Here is a 23,487-nt window from a genome sequence, read left to right as displayed (position 1 = left end):
ACTTGTTAGGTAAGGACACCTGGCACCCTTAGAAACACAGAATGGCCGCAGACCACAGCACAGAAAAAAGTGTGGGCGGATAACCATGTCCTCCCAATAAAAAAAAGGAAGTTCCAACAACCTTGGTGGTTGTCAAAGGTTTGTGAATGAAACAAGAGGTCCTTGTAACAGAGGTCAAAAGAACAGGTCATACTAATCTGATATAGGCATCAATGGAAGCTGTGTGCAGTAGCTTACACAATCTTGCAGAAAAGGAGTAAACATTTCAATTTCAAAGCTATTAGCCATAAAAAGAAATTTGCCACAATAGTGGTTCATATACACACACCACACGGTCTTACTCACCAGGAGTCAATTATCACTAGCTAATGGCTGGTGGTGTGTGCTTATTTTGAGGCATGTTGTGGAACACATGTGATAAGAGATCCATTAAATATTTAGATAAAGTAAGCTTTTGCTCTTACCCCTGGGAGAATCTTCATGTTGTGCAGAGCATTCTGTGCTTCTAAAGCTGCTTTACGGGTGTAAAATGTGACAAAACAGCATCCTGTAAGAAACAAAACATCTCAATGATGCTACATGAACCTGGTCAGGGAGTGTTAAATAACTTCAGCTCAATGCACACTGGTATACAAAGTAAGGGCTAGTAAACCAGCAAAAAAAATAAAAACACACTTGCAGGTTAGCCAATAGATTAAAGTAAAAACCAAAAGGTTTTCTGCAAGAAAGAAATATAGATGACCTGTTAAAAATCAGCCCATTCTCCCCCCAATAATCCTAGGGCCACATCCAATGGGAAAATAAAACTGCAATGATTCTTCTACTCTTTCCAGGACTCCCTTACCCACCAATATGAACAGTCTTTTGTTAAAAGTATTGACTGAAATTCTAAAAAGGCACTGCTGGGGAGAATTATCACTTGTATGCTTCATCCCCCTCTCCTACTGAAACCCTCGGCATTTTTTGCTGGACTTCTGTGAATGAGTGGAGCCCTTTTCCAAGCATTCATTCTTATGGGCTCTACCTTTTGGAACTCTGTTCTGTGTTTTACTTCACTATGAAGTCAACTTTCCTACATATCTCTTAGGGCATCTGTATTTTACTATTGCAGCACACAGCTGTTATGGGCAGTGTTTTACCTTTGAGATGCTTTTCTATATCCGAGTAACTACAGTTACTAAGGATAGAGAGATACTTTCCATCTCTCCCAAAAATGTATATTCTGAGAGATTAGCGCACCACCTTATGTAGAGTGCCAAGGGGATACCTAGTATCCCCCTTCTCTCTGCTCTTATGACAGACAACCTTCTAGTTATGGCTGGTGGCAGTGGACGTGTTCTACTGACTAACATGTTATGTTAGACTGCAGACTATATTCACTGCCCCAGTTGTGCACTATAGGGGGCACCCAAGTCCTAACTCCACTCTGTCTGGGCAGGCTAAAAGCAGGGGTAGGAGTTTTTTTTCCTCACTCCCTGCTCTTTGTCTGCCAGAGTGCCTGAATGGAACCAGCTTCCGATGGGGTCTGGCTGACCTCCTTGGACAACCACCCAACCCTTACTGTAAACTGCTGAGAGATTGCAGAGGCGTGCGCTGATACTGAATAAAAAGTGAGATTCCTAAGATTAAAAGGGAATTCGACCACTGGAAACTGAAGTAACCGAAGGACGATGGCCAGGGACGCCTGAAAAACCTTTGCAACACCATGAAGCAACCACTGCTGTCCTGACCCCATTTTCTATGTGACAGAGTAACTCCAAAAAGGACTCCTTCCCTTTGGATGGTAGGATCAACCAGCCCTAAAATTAACTATCCGAGTGAACCCCTGAGGTGCTGTGGTGTGCCAGAGCTGCAAACCGTGAATACCAGGGGACCTCGAACCCAATTGTAGTGCATAGTCTTGCCGAAGCTGAACCCGTCCAAGTCTTTGCTGAGCTCCAGGTAAACCTCCAGAGACTCAATCCAACTAATCCAAGTTCCCCTCATAGTGCAGTACTCCAGGAACCGAAGAAGACTGACCGGGCAAATCATGTCCTTTGTTGGTGCTGCAGAAAGGGGGCCAAAACCACAGACTGAGCAGAGATGCAGATTAAATCCGTGCCAGAGGTACTGCCTCGAGACTGCCGCTGAGAGATCCTGTCCATCGTCCTGCCTTTCGTCACCAGACCAAGGAAACCGGAGGTCGGGATCAGCGCTGCCACATCAAGGAGAATCCAGCCATGAACATTTCTTCAAACTAAAAAGGTACTGTGGGGGGGAAATGGTATTGCTTACCGTAATCCAAAAAGGAACTCCAGACCGTTGAGTACACAGAGGTGTCCAGGGCAACCCCCTCTGACCCAAGCTGGTGTCCATTTAGAGAGTCCATTAACAGGGTCTCCAACATTGGTTTAATCTTCTTGCATCTTTAAGACTAGAAAATATCCACAGGAGTTTTCGTTCTGCTGCTTTACAAGACTGAGCCTCTCTGAACTGCCTTTTAGCTAGGATTGCATTTTTGACTTTAAAAGCCTTGCTATGCGAAGAAACTGTCTCTAGAACCTTAAGTTCTGCTAGTATTAAAACAATTACTTTTTGGAAGGAAAACAGTTATCTTATGTGGTTTTGTTAACTATTACAGTAATTTACTTTGTGTGTATGTTATATTAATAATAAGGTAGAACTTTCATTAGTGGAAAAAGCTGTAACAATTGTAACCGCGAGCAACTACAAACTAAGCAGCAGCTTTTGAAAAGTATCTACAAGTATTCTGAAGTGTTTTGGTTAAATGTGCTAAGTATTTAAGAGTATATCTTGTGTAAATATATACAATCTATATTTTAATACACATGTGTAGAGTTGCTTTGACTTGCATTACTTCAGTGTACTTACCGACAGCTCAAATCTTCCTCTTATGAGCCTGACTGCTCTGCCACTCTACCAAGGTTCCATGAGTGGTACAGACTGATGCTAAGAGTTGGGGGATCTAAATCCATTGGGAGAGTTTTATAAAGTCTTAACTGACAGTGGACTTTAGGAAAACTCCCCTAATAGGCACAAAAACCAAAAAGGCTCTGAAATAAATCGGAAGATAATGTAATAGTATTACAATGGATTGCTATGTGAAATAACCCTAAAACTAAATTAGTAACGAGCAAACAATCAGAATGGACAGTTCATATCATGCAGAAAAGTAACAAAGAAACACCTTAATCAGCAGTAAAGAGATCAAGTTGCGAACTAGCTAGACAAAGTTACGTGTCACCTCAATTCTATACATACACAGCACACCATTTTCCTCACACCAAAAGTCAATCACTAGCCAATGCTATTTTCGAATGCACATTTAGCAGCCTTACCTAAATTATTCAAGGGAGAGAGAAGGCGAAGATCTACGAGACTCTGGGTTAACAGTAGGCGTTACCCAACCACTGCAGGAAGCATCTCAGGTCATTAAAAAGTAGTTATTTCAGCACCCATTTTTGTAAAGGCCACACCAAGTATTAATGCTGTTGATATATTTTAAATTGTTGGTAGTTTTAGTAGCAGTAGACAATAACAAAAAACATTTCTTGCAATTTGAGTTTCGAGTCAATTGTCAGCAGACTTAAGAATTAGAAGGATAAATGTTACAATGTCCCTTAACTATGAGAACCACAATAGTTTTCCAGAATTCAGTCATTCTTGTTTTCTGGAATGAACATTCAAACATGTGCCTTCATTAAGTGGGGCTTGAGCTGCAATGCCAACAGGGTCACAACCTGCTTCCTCATAATAAGCTTACAGGGGGTGACATAGGATAGTCTCGGAAGGATAGCTCAGCGGCAATGTGCTCGCCTTGGAAGCAAGACATCATGGAGCACGCAGGTTCAATCCCTGGGTCCGCGCTTAGAAACCTCTGGGTATTAAGCGCGTTATAAATAACCTATCATATCTTATGTAAAAATAAAAACACGATAGTGGGCCAATTGACGTAATGTGAATTCCATGTGTTTTTCAAAGTAGAGGAATCAACATTTGATACCAAAATCCTAGCGATTGTGTAGTGAATCCAAGAATGTAAAATGTGAAACTCTGTACCATGTGATATGATTTCGTTTCTACATCCCTCTCCATATCCCCCCCGGCCCACATAGAAAATAAACTAAGGAAAACTACTACAACTGGACATTGTGCACATGCATGAATAGAACTTAACAATCCAGCTCGCTCAAGAGGAATAGCAAAAAAGTTTTATTTGTAACCAAGACAAGGGTTCAACATTACTCCACACAGCGCAAATGGTATAATTTAATTTTGAGATCCATTCAGCGAAAGAAATATCATACCCTCAATCTCGATCATAGATTTTTCCAAAGGCATGCACCACTAGTCTAGTGGCAAATGTCAAGTCATGCACCCATAAACCGCCCAACAAAGACAGCACATTAATCCTATTACCTTTATTTATATACAGGGAAGAACAATGTGTTCATGCACTTCTCGTAAACCAATACGACTTTCCCAATACGACTTTCCCCACTAATCACTTACTTCAAGAAACCACTCGAGAAAGGCATTGGTCAGAATATGAACCTGGAATGCACAACCAGTTTAAAAGTGAGTACACCATCATAAGTGGTCATTTATATAAATAATTGGACTGCCTACGTTGTCACTGTTGTAAACTTTAGCCCCCTTAAACGTTTTGCTCGTAAGGCTGCATCTGAATTTTGATGGGCCGCCCTTCATATGCCCTACCTGCGATAGTGATGGATATTTCCAGAGCAGCCTCTTTTGCCCCTGGGTTAGTTACGTTGTCCCACCCCAAAAGTATGTTTGGAAGTAGGCTGAATGTAGCTACATAATTTACTTTTAGCTACACCCTTTACCAGCACTAGTAGCCACTTGCTCCCTGAACAGAAGAGAATTCACTACCAATGCAAAACTTTAAATTATTTTTCTGGTCCTCCTTTGTGTGGGTTATACACATGGATCTCATTTTGGTTGTTCCAACTTGAATAAGCTCCTTGCAGATTTCACAAAGAAACCTTGGTGTTGGAAAATCTTTTTTGCACGTTTCTCTCCATAGAATTCTAGAACATCCAATCAAAAGAACGTTACAGTTGGTAAGTAACTTGTCCTTCAAATGGAGGGTGTCCTCCAACGTATTCCTCATCTTAGATAGGCTCCCAAAACAGTGAAAATTTTGAGGAGGGAGTACTAATGAATTCTACTCATGAACCGTATGTAGAACGGCCTTAGCAAAAATACCTCCTTGGGATGGAGGTTGAATCTAAACAATAGTGTTTCACAAAAGTATGCAGACGACCAGGTGGCCACTGCACAAATATCTTGCACCGGGACACCCCTCTGTAGAGCATCGAAGTCGCCATGCCCCTAGTATAATGAACCCTCAGCCCATCTGGCGTTTTTACCTGCCAGTCTAACATTCTCCAATTGCTAAAATTAGCCAATGAAAAGTTGGTCACTTTGCCGAAATTCTGCCAGTCTAGAAATCTAAAAGCTAAGAGCCCTTTTTGGGTCCAGCCTGTGGAGTCTTTCTTCCTCCTTACTTGCATGAGGGGGAGGGTAGAAAGATGGCAATGTGAAGATGGTATGAGGGTGCTTACAAGAGAGCCTGTAACTCACTCATCCTGCGGCTGATGTAATAGCCACTAGTAGAACTGTCTTCAAAGTGAGAAGCCTTAGCGGACAGGAACGAAAAGCCTCGAAAGGAATGCATGTAAGGAATTTGAGTACTAAATTAAGATCCCAACAGAGACTTGAAATGGGACTGGAGGGTACACGTTAGTGAGACCCTTTAAAAACTGCACAATCAATGGAATTTTGAAGTAAGACACCTTCCAAGGAGCGCTTAAAAACAAAGCGCAGCCAGGTATCCTTTTATCGTACCAATCTGGAGCCCCAGATAGGCCAAATGTAATAGGAAAGAAAGTACGGTAAGTGTACCACATAGGAATGGATCCACATTCGTATCCTTGCACCAGTTACTGAATTTGTTCCAACGACACCGGTACAAGGTTTTTGTGCTGGCCTTCTTGCCGAAAGCAAAATATCCATTACGTCATCCGGGAGGTCCCAATCCTTTTATCTCAGCAGCTCAGAAACCATGGCTGAAGGGAGAGCGGCTAGACCTTTGGATGGAGAACCAGACCTTCCTCTTGCAAAAGATCCTCTCTTTGTGGAAGGTGTATTGGGTATCACGTCCACCTGGCCCAATCTGGGGCAATTAGGATCATGGTTTTCGTGAACTTTCTCAACCTCCCGATTACGTGAGGAATCACAGGGACTGGAGGAAACACGTATAGGAGTGGGAATTCCCAGTCCACTACGAATGCATCCCCTAGAGCTCCTCGGAGGAAATTCCCTTGAGCAGTACAGTTCGCACTGCCAGTTGACACTGGATGCAAACAAACCCACTTGCAGGGTTCCCCAAAGGGTGAAGATCTCTTGAAGGACTTCTTGAGCTAGTTCCCACTCGTGGGAGACTGCTCTGCCTGCTCAGAGCATCCGCTGCTGTGTTCTGCTCTCCGGCTAGGTGAACTGAGAGATATTCCTTCTTGTATTGCCCAGAACCAGAGCTGCATTGCCTCTCTGCACAGTGATAGTGACCCCTACGCCTCCTAGCTTGTTGAGGTAGTACATGGCCACTGTGTTATCCGTCATTATCAGGACATTTTTTTTTTATCCCTCTACAGAGGGCAGAAAGGCCTTCAGTGCTAGTCTGATTGCCCTCAGCTTCAAAAGGTTGATGTATAGTTTGGACTCCGATGGAGACCAACGACCGCCGATTGTCAGATCGTCGGTGTGAGCTCCCCACCCCATGAGAGGGGCATCCGTCACTACTGTTACCTCCGGCCATGGTTGCCAAAAAGATTCTCCCTTGAGAATATTGTCCTTTCAAGCCCACCATAGAAGATCTTGACACCTCAGCCTGAATTTGCAAAAGATCTGACATATTCCCTGAAAATTGGAACCATTGAGTCCTGAGGGCCCATTGAAGGGATCTCATTCTCAATCTGGCCTCTAGCACCAGAAAACTGCAGGATGCCATGAGTCCAAGCAACTTCAGAATATCGAAGGCCAGCAGATGCTGGGCATTCTGGAACTTTGTTATCTGCAAAAGGTGAAAAGGTTATGAGCTCTCACCCCTCCCCCCCCTCCCGAGGACATATCCAGGACTGCTCTGATGAATTGGAGTCTTTGGAATGGTATAATTTGTGACTTCTTGTCTTCTTGTAATTGAGGGAGAAGCCCAGTCTGTAAGAAGTGGCAGGTCATGCTCAGATGTTTCTGGGCCTGTTCGCGTGAACTTGCCCCGATTAACCAATCGTCCAGTTAGGGGTAGACGTGAATCCCCCCCCTCTCCTGAGACTCCCTGCCACTACCGCCATCAGCTTGGTGAAAACCTTCGGGCCGAGGTCAGCCCAAATGGCAGAACTCGAAACTAATAGTGAGAACTGCCAACCGCGAACCTCAGGTACTTTCTGTGCATGTGATGGATCGGCACATGAAAGTAAGCATCCTGAGGTCCAATGATACCAGCCAGTCTTGGTGTTTGAGAGCCTGAAGGATCTGAGAAAGGGTTACCATCTGTAACTTGTAGTTCCTGAGGAACTTGTTCAAGTTTCTTAAGTCCAAGATGGGTCTCAAGACTCCATCCTCCTTTGGGATGAGAAAGTATGGGGAATACCAACCCTTGTTCCTCTCCACTACAGGTACATGTTGTATTGCACCTTTCTCTAGAAGGGTTAGAATTGCCTGCAACAGGAGCGGATCTGGAATCTTGACAGTTGTATCCCAGTGGATGGTCCGGAGGCCTTTTCTGAAAAGGACGGCAGTAACCTTGAGCCACTGTTTCCAGTGCCCAAGCATCTGAAGTAATCCCCTGCCATTCGTTCAGATGTTGAGATCCTGCCTCCCACCCGGGTCTTGTGGGTCAAGGCCTCAGAGTGGCTTAGAGGCGGCTGCAGCAGCAGCTGAGGCGACAGTTTCCACTACTGAGGCCGATCTAGCACCTTTTCCTCGTCCACCCAGAGGACATTCTTTGTCCTCTTTGACTAGCCTGCCCTCTTTCTCTTCCAAATAAGGAATAAAAAAAAGATAAGGACGACCCTTCCAGGAAGGTGAGCCTGAGTAGGAGTGTTGCTGAGGTTGACGTATGGAGGCGCCAAGTGACTTAGCCGCCGCCTTAGAGGTCTGCAGCTTCTCCAAACTTTCATCCGCCTTGCTGTCGAACAACCTCAAGCTGTCAAATGGCATATTGAGCAGTCTGGCCTGCACATCCGATGCAAAGCCCGACTTTCTCAGCCACGCAAACCTGAGTAGCACTGTGGTAGAAGCCATGGCCTTGCTGATGCGGTCTCCTTTCCATCTTTTACAATCGCGAGGAAGCCGTCCCGTTCCTCGCCCTCAGGAATGTGTTCAACAACGGCACTTCTACAATCCCACAGGGTGCATGTGAACCTTGCAAGAGTGCAAGTCACATTTGTTGACTTTGAAGCCATACTGCTCGAGAAAAAATCTTGCGAGACCAGGCTTCAATTCGCTTATCCCTATCTGGGGGACTAGAGAGGTGTGCCAATTGTCTGGTGGATGTGGCTAATTGGACTAAGCTTTCAGGTGTAGGATGCTCAGTTAAATAGTCAGGATCAGAGGATGAGGATCTATATTTCCTTGCAAAATTTCTGTTTGCCGCCGGTCCAGATTCTAGGGTTTCCCATGAGGCTATAACCTAACTCTGACGTGCTGTATGAAAAGGAAAAACAGGATCTTTGAGGACCTTGACTGAGAATGGAAGTCATGTCATCCTTTTTGTAGGTGGGGGAATTTCTGTTCCATCCCATAAACTCCACCACCCTATTCATAATATTTCTATATGCTGAGACAGCATGACCAGCTGGGTCAGGTTTGTCGCATTCCAATTCAGGTGACAGGACTAGAACACTAGCTGTTTGGAGACAGTCAGAGGTCGGACCTTTTTTTAGATAGAGGGTCAATTAGTTCCTTAGGAACATCCTTTGTACCATATTCTCACCCCAAAAAAGGGCAGTCTCCTCCTCTAAGGATTGTTCTTCCTCAAATAGAGGCCATAGACGAAAGTTTTCTTGGAGCAGGGGTATACATTATATCCGTGGTTTGTGAGGGCATCTACCTTGGTTTTGCCAATAGCATCAATAATGGTGCCAGAATCAATGTTGTCCTCGACAAAGGCGCTGATGTTGACACAGGATTCGATAAAGCCGAAGGTGCTTTGGATAGAGGCGCCGTCGAGGAAGGTGTCGACTGAGCCTTCAACACTGGTGTTGAGAAAGACTTCAACACAGGTTTTGATGACTGTTTGGAACTTGATGCCATTTTGTCTGGTGTCGCCTTCGGTTTATGCACAGATAGGCCCGTCTTGCTTTTTTTATGAGGCAGAGAGCTTTCTCTCAAAGACACCTTTGACGATTTCTTGCTGGATTTAGAGCGTCTAGTATGACCTTCCTCTGTCATCCCTAGAATGAGCTGGGGCATGGTCCTTGTGCGATTTCTTCAAGGGGGTTGGGATCGCATTCTCGAAGATTTGCATCATGAGGCTCTAAAAGCCTGCCATTTTCTGGGGGAATCATGCTTAGAAGGATCAGTGATTACCCCTGTATCAGAAGATGAAGAAGCCAGAGACTTCTTTCCTTCGTAGAAGATTTTCTTGACCGACTACTCAATCTAGACTTCGACTTAAGCCAGGACAATTTCCAAGTCTCCGGAGCATTTATTTTTCTTCAAAGAGGCCTTATAAGATTCCTCTCCAACCCCCAATTTACCTAGTCGTTCCTTGAAAGCTTTACCTGCCATAGCTTGACAGGAACCGCAGTCAACTCGATGGTCGGGACCCAGGCACCAGAGGCAGTCTCAATGGGGATCAGTTATGGACATTTCCTTCCCGCAATTCTGGCATTTTTTTAAAGCCAGTTTTAGGGGTAGAAGGATTAGATGATTAAGACATCTCGAAAGACCGAAGCACAGTTCTCACACACAAAGCAAAAGCTTTCGGAAAAACAGAATGGAAGCAAACAGGTGCGGCTCGAGCCATTTCTACTACGGATGACGTTGACCCTCTACGGCAGCCCTCGAGGGACAGACACCACGACATGAAGCACAGCGCCCTCTGGTGTGTACATTTTTTTCCGAAGCAGCAAAGCTGACATACGAATATCTAAGATGAGGAATACGTGGGAGGACAAATCCATTCAAAGATTGTGTTCCCAACAGATTCCGGAATGCCTACAGTTGTCTCTGGAAGAATCAGAGTCAAAGGGGGGCGAGAAGGCAAGCATATCTGTTTCTGTCCCCCCCTGTCCTACATAAGGTTACATTAGGCATAAAGTCCTGGCCCCTAAACTCACGTATTCCCTGAACTTTGGTGTTAAGGACCCTTCCTTAGGCCTACCTAGAGCACTGCATTAAGTTGAGAACTTAACCAAATTTTACTTGACCTAACTTGGAACTCTTATTAATCATTGTTAAGCCAAATATTTCTTTACAGCACCTTCCTTTCCGTTTTTCTGGACCCCAAAAACCTTTTGCTTTTATTGTTTAATCCGACCTACTCTTTTTGCAGTGCAGTAAAGCCTTCAGCTTCACTACACTGGCTTTTGCTAATTTATCATGGGGAACAGACATGTCCTTCAGGCCGTCAGTACTGGGAAACAGTTTCCCTTAATCTTTCTACTTTGATGCCACTTTTGTTAACTTTATCATTGTACAATGTATCGTACAATGGGGTACACTTTGTTTTGCCCTAAAACACTCAGATGATTTTTGGTTACTCTAGGTGTGCCTAAGGGACAAGATGGTGGCAGCAGTTACTTTTTCTGGTGCATTTTACTTCAGCCTTACCGCTTTTGGCTACCAACTGTGGCTAGTGTCCAAACATATGGCCGTGCCACATGGTTTTTCTTTTGTCTCTTGGCCATATTGTCACTAACCTTTCTTCCTGGCCTGTGAGGCCAGGAACATTCTTCTATGTACTTCCAGTGCCTGGGAAAACAGACATGTTTGCGAGCTACTGCAGGACCATGTGTGTTTTCTGTCAAAGTGGTTTGGGATTGTCTGGTCCCAATCCACAAACGGATTCCAGTGTTTCTGAATGGTAATCATGAGGTGTGCCACCAGTGTTCTTGATTGGACCACCAGTGGCACAACTGTGTGGAACTTTGGTGAACCTTTGGGCACAAGGCAACCATGCATTTTAGGGATGAACTTCTAAAGTTAGTGTTGTATTCTGTGGAGATTTAGTGCTGCATACTAATGCTCACCTTCCTTTTCAGGGGTTCATGCATTTTGCCCTACTCCAGTGATTGTATATATTTATGTTTTAATTAGTGTTGTGTGATAATATCACATGCCATTAGTCATTTTTCATAGTGTTGTATGGCCACGAAGGAACAAGTTACTTACCTGTAACTGTTGTTCTCCAGCATGGGTCTGGCATGGATTCACATGCTCATGAATATTCCCCGTCGTCAGGCTGGGAATCCTCGGTAAAGAAAAAACCAGTATCAGTTTCGTTTCTGATCTGTCTTTCGTAGTAATAACCAATCACTGGTCTCTGCGTCATACTGACCGCAGCCAATGACTGCCCTCTACCTAAGCACCGCCTCTGGCAGCCATCTTCAGATTTGGAAGCACGTGAAGTGGCAGTATGACCAAGTGAAGAGCCGCAGAGGGGTAGGCGGGAGGGTTCGCATGTGAATCCATGCCAGACCCATGCTGGAGAACAACAGTTACAGGTAAGTAACTTGTTCCTTCTCCAGCATGGGGTCTGGCATGGATTCACATGCTCATGAATAAAGAATACATAGCAGTACACACATGCACAATCACGGGAGGTGGCAAAGGCTCAACATTAAGCATCACATCAACATTAAGCATCTTACCTCCTCACCAGGCTCACCTCAGGCGAACAGGTTGCGCAGCACTGCTTGGCCGACCCTGGACTCCTCCCTGGAATCCCGGTCGACGCAGTAGAATTTCGTGAAGGTGTGCGTCGACCTCCACGTAGCAGCCCTGCATATGTCCAGCAGGGGCACACCAGATAGGAACGCCGTGGTAGCTGCGATCGCTCTGGTGGAATGGGCTCTCGGACGGCCAGGCAGCGGTCGGTTTGCCAACCAGTGACAGCACATGATACAGCCGGAGAGCCATCTGGAGATGGAAGCCTTCGAGAGAGCCTTCCCCTGATTGACAGGTCCAAAGTTCACAAAGAGTTGTGACGTCTTCCGAAAACCCTTCGTGCGGTCCACGTAGAACTTCAGCGCTCTAGCTACATCCAGCGAGTGCAAAGTCCTCTCAGCCGGCGACGAAGGCGACGGGAAAAACACAGGTAACACCCAGGGTTCGTTGAGATGGAAGTCCGACGGTACCTTGGGCATGAAGGAGGGGTGCGTCCTGAGCACTACCCTCGTGTCGTGGAAAGTCAAGTACGGGGCCTTGCAGGAAAGGGCCTGGATCTCTCCCACTCGTCGTGCGGAGGTGATGGCCACAAGAAAAGCTGTTTTCCACGATAGAAACTTCAACGGGGCCGAGTGCAGAGGCTCAAACGGAGGTCCCATGAGCTTGGTCAGCACCACGTTGAGCTCCCACGCCGGGGCCGGAGCCTTCACCGGCGGGAACAATCTGAACAGTCCCTTCATGAATTCTTTCACCAGACGATGAGACCACAAGGACGTCCGGCCCGTGGTTCTGGTGTATCGGGAGATCGCAGCAAGATGAATCTTGATGGACGCGTGTGCCAGACCAGCTTTGGCCAGCGTCAGCAGGTACGGCAGTACTTGGGGAGCCGTAATCCGTAGAGGGTTAATCTTCTGTGCGTGGCACCAGACAGAGAACCTCTTCCATTTGTGTCCGTAGCATTTAAGAGTCGAGGACGCCCTGGCCTTTGCAAGAACCTCTCTGCAATCGGCCGGTATGTCGTATCCTCCAAACTCTAGCGCTGCAGGTGCCAGGCCTGCAAGTTCAGCGACTTCGGGTCGTGGTGGAGGATGGCGCCTCCTTCCCTGGAGAGTAGATCCGCGTCCGCCGGCAGCCTGATCGGCGGGGACGCTGACAAGTCCAGAAGGTCCGGGAACCATATCTGCCTCGGCCACGCAGGTGCGACGAGGATCATCCTGCACCGTGACCTCTTGAGCTGGTTGACGAGCCGGATTAGCAGAGGCAAGGGAGTGAACGCGTAGAGGAACAGGCCCTCCCAGGGGAACGAGAAAGCATCGCCCATGCTCCTCGTCTGGGGAAACCTGCTGGCGAACCTCCGGCACTTGGTGTTCGTCGCCGTCGCGAACAGGTCGATCTGGGGTGTGCCCCACCGTCGGAAGAGGCGATCCACCAGATCCTGCCGTAGTTCCAACTCGTGGCACGAGCGCAGCTCCCTGCTGAGTGAGTCGGCGATGGTGTTTTTTATCCCTGCCAGATGAAACGGCACCAGAAAAATCCCTTGGGCGACGGCCCAATGCCACAGGTCCTGCGCCTCCTTGGACAGCGCTGGGGACCTGGTTCCGCCCTGTTTCCTGATGTAAAACATGGTGGTGGTGTTGTCGGTGAAGATCCTCACCACCTTGCCCTTGAGGGACGGAAGGAAGGACCTGAGGGCCCAAAACACTGCACGGAGCTCCAGGACGTTGATATGTAGGGACTTCTCCGTCGGGAGCCAGAGTCCCCTTGCGTGCAGATTTTCGGTGTGCGCTCCCCACCCTTCCAGGGAGGCATCCGTGGTCACAGTCTCCTGGTGGGCTGGGGTCTGGAAGTCCATGCCCGCCGTCAGATGCGCGCGGGTGCCCCACCACCGTATCGCTCGTCGGAAACTCTCGTCGAGCTTGATCCTTTCCTCGAAGCTGCCCGTCGTCTGGATCCAGCGCGCATCCAGGAATTCTTGCAACGGGCGCATCCGGAGCCTGCACATGGGAATGAGGTAGATGCAGGAAGACATCATCCCGAGGAGGGACTTGATGGACCTCACTTTGGCCGCGTCGGCCACCAACATCCGTTGCACCTTGCCCAAGATGGTCCTGGTCCTCTCCTCCGACGGGGAGGCCAGAAGGGACACTGTGTCGAGCCTCGCTCCCAGAAACAGTGCGACTTGCGCGGGCACCAGGTGGGATTTGGCGTAGTTCACGGAGAATCCCAGGTCCGTGAGGAGTTGGACGGTCCTTGCCGTGTGGACCACGGCGAGCTCCCTCGTCTTGGCGCGGATGAGCCAGTCGTCCAGGTAGGGGTAGACGTGGATCCCCTCGCGGCGCAGCTGCGCCGCCACCGGTGCAAGGCACTTGGTGAATACCCTGGGTGCCGACCGTAGTCCGAAGGGAAGGGCTTTGAACTGGTAATGACGCCCTTGGACCACGAATCTGAGGAATTTGCGGTGCCCCTTTAGGATGGGAATGTGGAAGTAGGCATCCTCCAAATCCAACGACGATAGGAAGTCTCCTTCCTCCAGCTGACCCAGGACGTGCTGGAGGGTGACCATCCGGAACTTCTGCGCCTTGATGAACTTGTTCAGACGTCGCAGGTCTAGGATGGGGCGCCATCCTCCCGTCTTCTTCTTCACGAGGAAGTATCTCGAGTAGACTCCGGAGCCCCGAAGCCTCCTTGGGACGAGTTCGATGGCGCCCTTCCTGAGCATCGCCTTTACCTCCAGGAGAAGTTGAGGGGCGTGAAGTTCTTTCCTGGCCACGGGGGGGACGCGCGGGCACCTTCTTTGAAACTCGAGCGCGTGGCCCCGGGCCAGGGCGTCCAGCACCCAACGGTCGGTGGAGATGGACTCCCACACGCTGAAGAAGCCCGCCAGCCGGCCTCCCACCGGGGTGCTTCGGTGGGGGCCCGACCCCACGGCCGGTTCAATCCTGCTTGGACGCGGCCTTGACCTCCTTGGCGACGACGGCGGGGTCCGCTAGACTTGCCTCGTCCTCTGTAGGCCTCTTGCGACGACGAGCGGGCCGCTTGACGGTAGGAAGCGAAACCGCCGCCGGAACCTTTGGAGGTGCCCTTGCCTCCGCCGCTCCGAAAGGGCGTCCGTCGTTGCAGGACTCCAAGGGCCCGGGCCGTCTCAGTATCCGCCTTGATGGCCTGAAGGGAATCGTCCACTGTCTTCCCAAACAGGTTGTTCCCGTCGAAGGGCATGTCCAGGACTCTGGTCTGGACGTCCTGCCGGAAGTCCGTAGCTTTGAGCCATCCCCGACGTCGAAGGCAAACACCGTTGCCCAGCTGGCGGAACCCAGTGTCGGCGATGTCCGTCGCCACGGTGATGGCGTGGTCCGAGGCCACCTCACCTTCCTGCAGGATCTCAAGGGCCTCCGCCCTCTTGTCGTCCGGCAGAAAATCCAGCAGGGGAGCTATCTTGTACCAGAGCTCCCTGTCGTAGCGGGCCACGATAGCCAAGGCGTTGGCCGCTTTAATCGTCGTCGCTGCCGACGAGATGACTCTACGCCCCATAGTATCCAATTTCTTTCCCTCGCCGTCCGGCGGGGAAGTCGATGTGGAGGCCGCACCCCCCCCCCCCCGCTTTCTTCCTGGCTGCCGCGGAGACGACGGAGTCCGGGGTAGGCTGCGCCCGGAGGCATAGGGGGGCCGTGTCCGGGACCCGGTACTTTTTCTCGTACCGGTCTCTTCTAGCTGGCGTCGTGGAAGGGTTCTTGAGGAGGGAAAGGCCCTCATCCCAAATGTCGTCCAACAGAGGCACTGCGAGGACCGTCTTCCTCTTGGCCTCGCGCCGCTGATAAAGGAAGCCTTCCTTTTTCTTCTCCTCAGGGCAGAGTTGGAAAAGCTCGGAAGCCCTGGAGATCATGGAGTGGAAAGATCCGATCTCGTCGGGCGGAGAGGCCCTGGTGGGAGGCGACGACGGAAAATCCTCGTCGTATGCCTCGTCGTCCGTACCCGTCGCTGCCGTGTCAGTCCCCGTATCATCCCCTCGGGTGGACGGGGAGGAGGGCTGGAAGGGGCGCGACGGTTGAAAAGGAGGTGGTGGATGGATCCTTCTTTTCTTGGTAGGGGGAACACCAGAAGGTCCCGGTTCTGGATCCCCCGACGGGAGAGGTTCCTCCGTCGGTAACGGTAGCCTCGTCCTTATCTCGGAGCATAAGGACAGTATGGCCAACAAAATGGCCGCCGAGTTGTCTTGCGGCGCTGGCAGAGGGGAATCCGACGGGCGAGCAGGGGCCCCGTCGGTATCCTCGACGATGTCGTAGTCGTCACCTGCGTCGGGGTCCATTCCGACGGGCTGGCCTTCTTCCACGCCTAGGCCGTGGCTTAAGACCTCGATCAGCTCCTCTTCTGAGGTTGAGGCCGACTCTACGACGACGCCCTGCCCCCCCTTCTTCCCCACGGAGGGTTTCACGGGGGTCCTATCGATGGGCACAAAGGAAGACTCCCTCCGAGGAGGCAGGGAGATTCTGGGCCCTGAGGTCGCCACCACTGGTGCAGCCACCACAGGCTGAGCCAGGGCCGCCGCGACCGTTTCGATAGAGGGCTTGGTCGGATGGATCAAGGCCTTCACCACCTTAGGTGCGCTCACCGCCTTATCCTTGAGGGAGGGGGCACTGCCAAGCTCCTCCTCTGCCTTAGAGCTCGACCGGGGCCTCTCCAGGAGCTTCGCCGGGTGCTCGGCCTTCCTCTTACCCGACCCAGAGCGTTGGCTCGTGGTTGATGGTGCCGGGGAGGGTGCGCCCTGCCTGGCGCCCGTAGAGCCCGACCGTTCGGCGCTCCCGGTGCCAGCGGACTCGCGGTGCTTGGCCTTATGTTGGGCCCCCGTCGCCGGGGCGCCCTCAAAGGTCTTAGAAGACCGCTCGGATTTCTTCTTCTTCTCGCCAGACGGGCTCTTACCCTCCAGCCAGTTGGCGAGACGTTGATGGCGGTCCTTCATGGTCCGTTCCGACATGTTGCCGCAAAACGCACAGTCCTTCTCCACGTGCGTCTTGTCCTCATGAAGGCAGTAAAGGCAGAAAGAGTGTTCGTCCTCCTTGAAGACGTTCTGCAGCTGGCATCCAGGGCAGACCCTGAACAGCTTTCCGGGCGTCGAGCTTCCCTTCTCCTGGGCCATCTCCGAGACCGGGCCTGAGAAGCTTCTGGAGTCCTCCGAAGTGTAGCTCGACGAAATCTTCACCCTTGAGGGGCACAGATGAATCAGACACGGGTCCCCGTTGATCGGATGTAGGATCGGTGGAGCTTGAGGCTCTTTTGACCGAAAGAATCGAAGTTTTTTGTGAAAAGCGCGAAAAAATAGCACTAACGCTCGAGAGCAATAGCACGAGGATCCCAACACATGAACGTGCGGTAAAAATCTGAAGATGGCTGCCAGAGGCGGTGCTTAGGTAGAGGGCAGTCATTGGCTGTGGTCAGTATGACGCAGAGACCAGTGATTGGTTATTACTACGAAAGACAGATCAGAAACGAAACTGATACTGGTTTTTTCTTTACCGAGGATTCCCAGCCTGACGACGGGGAATATTCATGAGCATGTGAATCCATGCCAGACCCCATGCTGGAGAATATGTATTTTCATAACTGATTGTCTTAGTGTGCTCCTTGACTTTTCAATGTGTGCTCATTGAGGACCCTTTAAGGCTCACTACCTCTTGAGACTTTGCCTAGAACACTCTACCTACCTTCAATTGGTTTGGCTACAGCTCCCAGAGTTGTCCCCGTCACTAAACTAGGTTGGCCTTCTACACATCTGTCCACCAGGTAAGAGTATAGAAAATCTCAATCAGAACCACTGGAAGTACAATTCCAATAAGTGTACGCTTTGTAACTGGTACGCCATGATACAAGGCCCCAAACCATCTTAGGGTCTGACTTTATAAGAATGAGGGAAGCTGTGTTGATTCTAAAGAGTTCTGTCTATTTTCAATGCATCAGACACTCACCTGAGGGGTAAGTGATTTATATACAATGTTTCTCTTCCTAACGGTGGATGCGTATGACATGCATTACTTACCGTAATAGCATTTCTGATTGTATCTGCTTAGATTCACATGCTGTGCATATAGTCCGACATCTAGTGGTAATCGCAGAGTATTGCATCTTGCCTTTCGAGTATCGAAAGGGGACGTCAACATGGCGTGCCTGAAACACTACCCAAACGTGACATGTAGTGTACCCTAAATCCCTCACGCGTTGAGGTCCCTCCGATTGTATATTTTGTCTGCCGTGAGGGAGCCTTATGACTATTGCGAGTACAGAAAGAGAGGTAGAGTAAGATGTCTATGTCACTTCCATCTGAGCGGGGAGGAAGGGTGGGCGAATGTCAACCTAAGCAGATACAATCATCAGAAATATTACGGTAAGTAATGCGCATCTTCTGATGCTTGTGAACCCGCTTAGAATCACATGCTGTGCATAGACTAGCGATCAGTACCCGACGGAGGAGGGGGGTGAGAAGGAATGAGAAGGTAGCGAGTATCCAGGCAGTAGAGTTTTGTAAAGGTGTGTACAGAACTCCAGGTTGCCGCCTTGCAAATGGATGCGAGGGGGAGATTTGCAATGAAGGCTATGGAAGCCCTATTCCCCAGAGTGTGTGCTCCAGGCTTGAAGGGAAGATCTCTTGTGGCAAGAGTAAAAGTGTGATGCAAAGATGGCCGATTTAGAGACAGAGTCCCCCTTCTCTACCAGCCGCCACAGACGAAAAACTAGTTGGTCGTTCTTAGTGGTCTAGTTTTTTTCCAAATAATAAATGACAGCCCTGCGCACATCTAGTGTATGTAGGCTTCTTTCTGCCAAGTAAGTGGGGTTCTGGAAAAAAGTGGGTATTTCTATTGACAGGCTCACATTGAACTTGGAAATTAATTTGGGCGCAAACCGCAAGTGAGTGCGCAGAACCACCTTATCTTTGTGGATAGTGACACATGGGTCTAGAACTGAAAGGGCCTGTAGTTCACTAACTTCCTATTGAAGTGACTGCCAGCAGGAAGGCAGTCTTGTGAGAGCTTTCAGACTAGCCTGATGCATCGGTGCAAAGGGAGATACCATAAGTCTTGTTAATACCACATTTAGGTCCCATCTGGGAGCAAAGTTTGAAATACGGGGGATGAAGTCTTTTAACCCCTTCTATGAAAGCTTTAATTACTGGGATCTTCCACCACAAGACCTTTCTCTGGGACGTAGTGTATGCTGAAAGTGCGATGAGTCCGGTACAAATAATTTGTGTGGGTGAACAGTCCATGAGAGTGATGCTCTTGGAATTACACCATATGACGAAGTGTTTCCATTTAATGGAGTAGCAATGTTTGGTGTTAGGCTTGCTATTTGGTCATTGCATTGACAGCCAAAGCATCTAATGCCATACCATTTTAAAAAAAAATACAAAAATCTACTGCATTTATTTTTAGATGTTAAGGGGTTTAGTTTAATAAAAATGGGTTTTAAAGGTTAAAAAGTGGTATGGGGACTCCCATTAAAAAAAATCAAAATGGAAAAAAGCATTAGATGCTTTTTTTCTTTAGATGGTATGGCATTAGATGCTTTGGCTGTTGATGGCATGACTATAAACCGTTAGGCTTTCTTGCCTCCAAGTAGATTAGTGCATCTTTGAAGAAGTTGGAGGTGCCCTAACGCTATGATCTCAGGAGCCAGGCCGCCAAGTTGAGAGTTTGCGGGCATGGATGTAGTGTGACCCCGCCTTGTCCTGTGACTATATGGCCAAGGTAGTTTCATTGGAGGGGAGATTGACATCTCCATCAGATGCAAGAACCAGGCCTGGCGGGTCCACATTGGGGCCATCAAAATCATTGTGCACAAGATGCACCAGGAACCAGTCACAATCTTGTAGAGTAGGGGACCCAACTTATTTCCCTGACCATTTCATCCAGACACCGTTCCCCTTGGAGCGATTCGGAGGGTACCTGGAGGCGTAATATGGGCATTTTGAGTCCTCCGGAGTTGCGAGCAAGTCGCTCTCTTGGAAGCCCCATTCTGCAAAAACATTGGAGATGGTCTTCGTGTAGTCGCCATTCGTACTTTGTGGGTAGCGGGAAGTCCCTGCTGAGTACGTCCGCCAGAAGACTGAGTTCCCCCTGGAACATGTTGTGGGACAGTTTGGATAACCCCGGTGAGCGAGTACCCCCCCCTTGCTTGTTTAAGTAATACATGGCTGTGGTATTGTCCATGAGAACTAGTACTGTCTTCCCCTGTAACTGTCTGAAAGCCTTTCAGGGATTTGAACACTGCTAACAGCTCCAACAGATGTATGTGGTTGGGGACCAAACGCTGTGCACCGTCTGCTGGAGGAGGTGAGCCCCGACTCCATGAGAGATCAGTCGTGGGAGTGGCTTCTACTGCGGGGGTGGTGAAGGTCTTCCGCACAAGGTTTTCCCTCAACCACGACAGAGAATGAGGGCTGCTGAGACAACCACTAGATCGTCCCATTGTCCGCTGGCCTGGCTGGCTGTTGAGCCACTCTTGCATGGGGCGCATGAGCATTCGTACGTGTAGACCAAAAAAAACGCAGGAGCCCATCATTCCTAATAGTCACATGGCTTTGCGTACTGTCACCTCCCGACTGGCTACATATCGAGGGGTTTGAAACTGCAGGTTTTGAACCCTTTCGTTGGAGGGGAAGACGAGGCAGTCTTCTGTCCGAATCAGAGCCCCCAAAAATTGCTCGACTTGGCTGGGGTCTAGGCTAGACTTCTCGAATATTGAGAATCCCAGAATGAAGAGTAGATCTATAGTCTTTTGGGTGTTTGATATGCATGTTCCGTACGAGTCCCCTGTTATGAGCCAGTCATCGAGGTAAGGATGAACTGGGATGGATTGCTTGCGCGGGTGAGCCGCCGCTACTGCCAGTACCTTTGTAAATACCCTTGGGTCTGAGGCAATGTCGAAGGTAAGGACCTTGAACTGACAGTGCTTGTCCACCATCATGAACCTTAGGCGTTTTCTGTGCACTGGCAACACTGAAATATGAAAGTAGGCATCTTTCAAGTCCAGTGTTGCCATGTAAACCCCTGTGTTAGTAGTGGGATTACCTCTTGCAGTGTTAAAGATTTTGTGGTTTGACAAATTTGTTCACTGGGTGCAAGTCTAGTATAGGGAGCATAGTGAGATCCTTTTGGGTACAAGGAAATACAGTGAATAAATAGCCTTGTTTACCTGTAGAATGGGGACGACTTCGACTGCACCGTTTTCCTGCAGGATCTCGTCCTCTTGCAGTAGAATTTTCAGGTGTTCCGGTGACAGTCACCTGGTCTTCGGAGGTCGGTATTGAGGTTGTCGGCTGAACTCGATACAGTAACCGTGGGTGACCGTCTTGAGCACCATCTGGTCTGTGGTAATTACCTCCCATGCGTGGAAGAATGATGTTAACCGTCCCCATACTGGGGAGGCATGGCAGGGGACCCGGATCGGCAAGTTATTTCTGATTGGAGGACAGGGAGCCTCTAGGGGTGGTGCCGTTACCCCTACTTTGCCATGGCACCACCCTCTAGACAGATACTGATTTGAGGCAGCTGACCCCTGTCCTGAAGACCAAGTGCTCCCCACTCCATACCAATGTGAGGGGAACGAGGGAAGGATTATCCGTGAAAGGAGCGCGAGAACTTCCAACTCACTGACATGGCCTTTGAGTTATCTGGTTCAAGCACTTTAAAGTCTCATGTTCTTTCTCTGCGGTTTCTAGTGCCTCATCTACCGCTTTACTAAACAGGTTCGATTCCTCCACCGGTTTGTTAATGAGGGCCGCCTGTGTCTCTGGTTTGTACCCTGAATTTTTCAACCACACGTGCCTCTTCAATAGTGTACCTTGGGCCATAGTTATCTCTGGAGCAACAAGGGTATTCTTAAGAATATTAGGATTCACCTTCTTCCCCTCCGACAAGCGCCAGCAGGCGTGACCGTGTTGGTTCCAGGACTTCTTGCAGGCCTTCTTGGAGCAGATTCCACTAAACATCGCTGTAGCTGGCCAACAACTTAGTATTGTTGGCAATTCTGGTGGAATAGGCTGCCGCAGTTGTAACACTTCCCCAGGGCATACCATTTTTTGCAGTCCTTGGCTGGCGGTGCTTCGCCCGTGGACAAGGGTACTCCTGCTCTGGTCATGGTCACCACCAGGGTATCTGCCGTGGCATGTCCCGAATGTAAAGGGGGTCTGTGGCTGAGGGTTGAAAAAGCTTCTCCCCCGTGGGTTCACAGCTCGTTTGCAATGGCGTTAGCAAAGAAAGAGTGATGCACCATTTAATGGAGTTCAGCAAGGGTATAGCTTGGCTTGCCGGAGGTTTCTCTTTCAGAATATCCTGCTTGAAGTCTGTCTAGCACTGCTTCTTGTGTTGTAATCTGAAAATGTTCGACAACTTTCTTCAGAATAGCATTACACATGCCATTTGGTCATCTACTGGGGATGCCGTTTTATAGGAGACGAGGACCCAATGTGTCTGGATCAGGTGTATTGGTTGGGGACAGCAATGGTGCATTATCCATTGGCTGCTCACCCCCCCAATCTGGGGCCTAGTCAATAGGGTCCTCAAAGGGGGTCATCTTCCTGAACATTGAACATACAGGTCTTGATAAACTTCCTCTGGTTCCATCAAGTCAAACACCTCCTCATGAAGGGGGCAGGAGGTCCTCTGAAATTTAGATACAGTAGGGTACAGGTCCTCTTCACTAGGCCTCTTAGGTGTGGTATACAAATTTGGAAAGTCTATCCATACACCCTTCAAAGCTGTCTCTGGTCCATAAGGAGGAACCAGCGGGGTCAGGAAGGGAGGGAGGGAGGGGTGGTCCCTTGGGGGTCAGTGCTTATTGCGTCGAGATTTATCTGCAGAAGTCTTAGCCTGAGGACCTTCAGAATAGTCTCCCTGCCTTTCCCGGCGTGTGGAAGTATCCCTCGACCTGTCTTTGGGCTCAGCCGCCGAAACAATCTTTGTGAGACTCGTGTATGTTCGGCGTCTCCGGGAGGTGTTTCGACTGCGCTAGTGGCTTTGCTGTAGTCTTAGACGTTGCCAGTGTTTTCTGCGTCGGCGCACTCTGAAGGGGTATCTCGACAGTCTAGTGAATTTTGATGACAATGCCTGTCAGTAGAATGCCCAGATTCATGCCGGTGCATTCCCCCCACAGCAGAACCAGTGGCCTGCTTGCCGTGGACAGACGGCTCGGAGTGAGGCCGCTCCTTAAGATAGGTTGATGGCATCCGTATCGGAGCCACAGCTGTTGCTCAATTCCTCGTCAATCTCGGCACCTGTGGCGGCGGGGGCGCTACCCTCAGCCTGCATCATGGCATAGCCCACCCACCATTTAACTCAACGCTCTTTAATTGTCTTAGGACGCAAGAGCTGGCAAGACCGAGAAAACGCTGCGTGGTGATCGAGGGAGACAATTATTGCACCTCCGGTGCTTGTCCTTCCAAGAGTACTTGCCTTTACAAGAAGGGCAACATTTAAAAAAGGTGTCCTGTCCATATCTCAGGCTCATAGCGACCACAAAACCAGAAGGTCAAAGAAGGGAGAAGGAAATACATTTTTGAAAAAGAGCCCTGGACCCCCACTCACC

General features: G+C 49.2%; 1 protein-coding gene across 6 annotated transcripts in view; it reads right to left on the bottom strand.

The window, feature by feature from the left end:
* Positions 1–23,487, bottom strand: part of CELF1 (CUGBP Elav-like family member 1) — a 1,228,135-nt gene that overhangs the window by 956,830 nt on the left and 247,818 nt on the right. For all 6 annotated transcript variants that reach the window (XM_069623101.1, XM_069623100.1, XM_069623103.1 and 3 more), the window contains exon 4: positions 465–547. In XM_069623101.1, coding sequence (XP_069479202.1) covers positions 465–547 — 83 coding nt within the window. The remainder of the gene's footprint in view (positions 1–464; positions 548–23,487) is intronic.

The sequence above is a fragment of the Ambystoma mexicanum genome, chromosome 11 (genome assembly GCF_040938575.1).
Source record: "Ambystoma mexicanum isolate Mex_15411 chromosome 11, UKY_AmexF1_1, whole genome shotgun sequence".
Classification (NCBI taxonomy): domain Eukaryota; kingdom Metazoa; phylum Chordata; class Amphibia; order Caudata; family Ambystomatidae; genus Ambystoma; species Ambystoma mexicanum.
The sequence above is the reverse complement of the archived record's forward strand: the minus strand, read 5'-3'. Positions and strand labels throughout refer to the sequence as shown.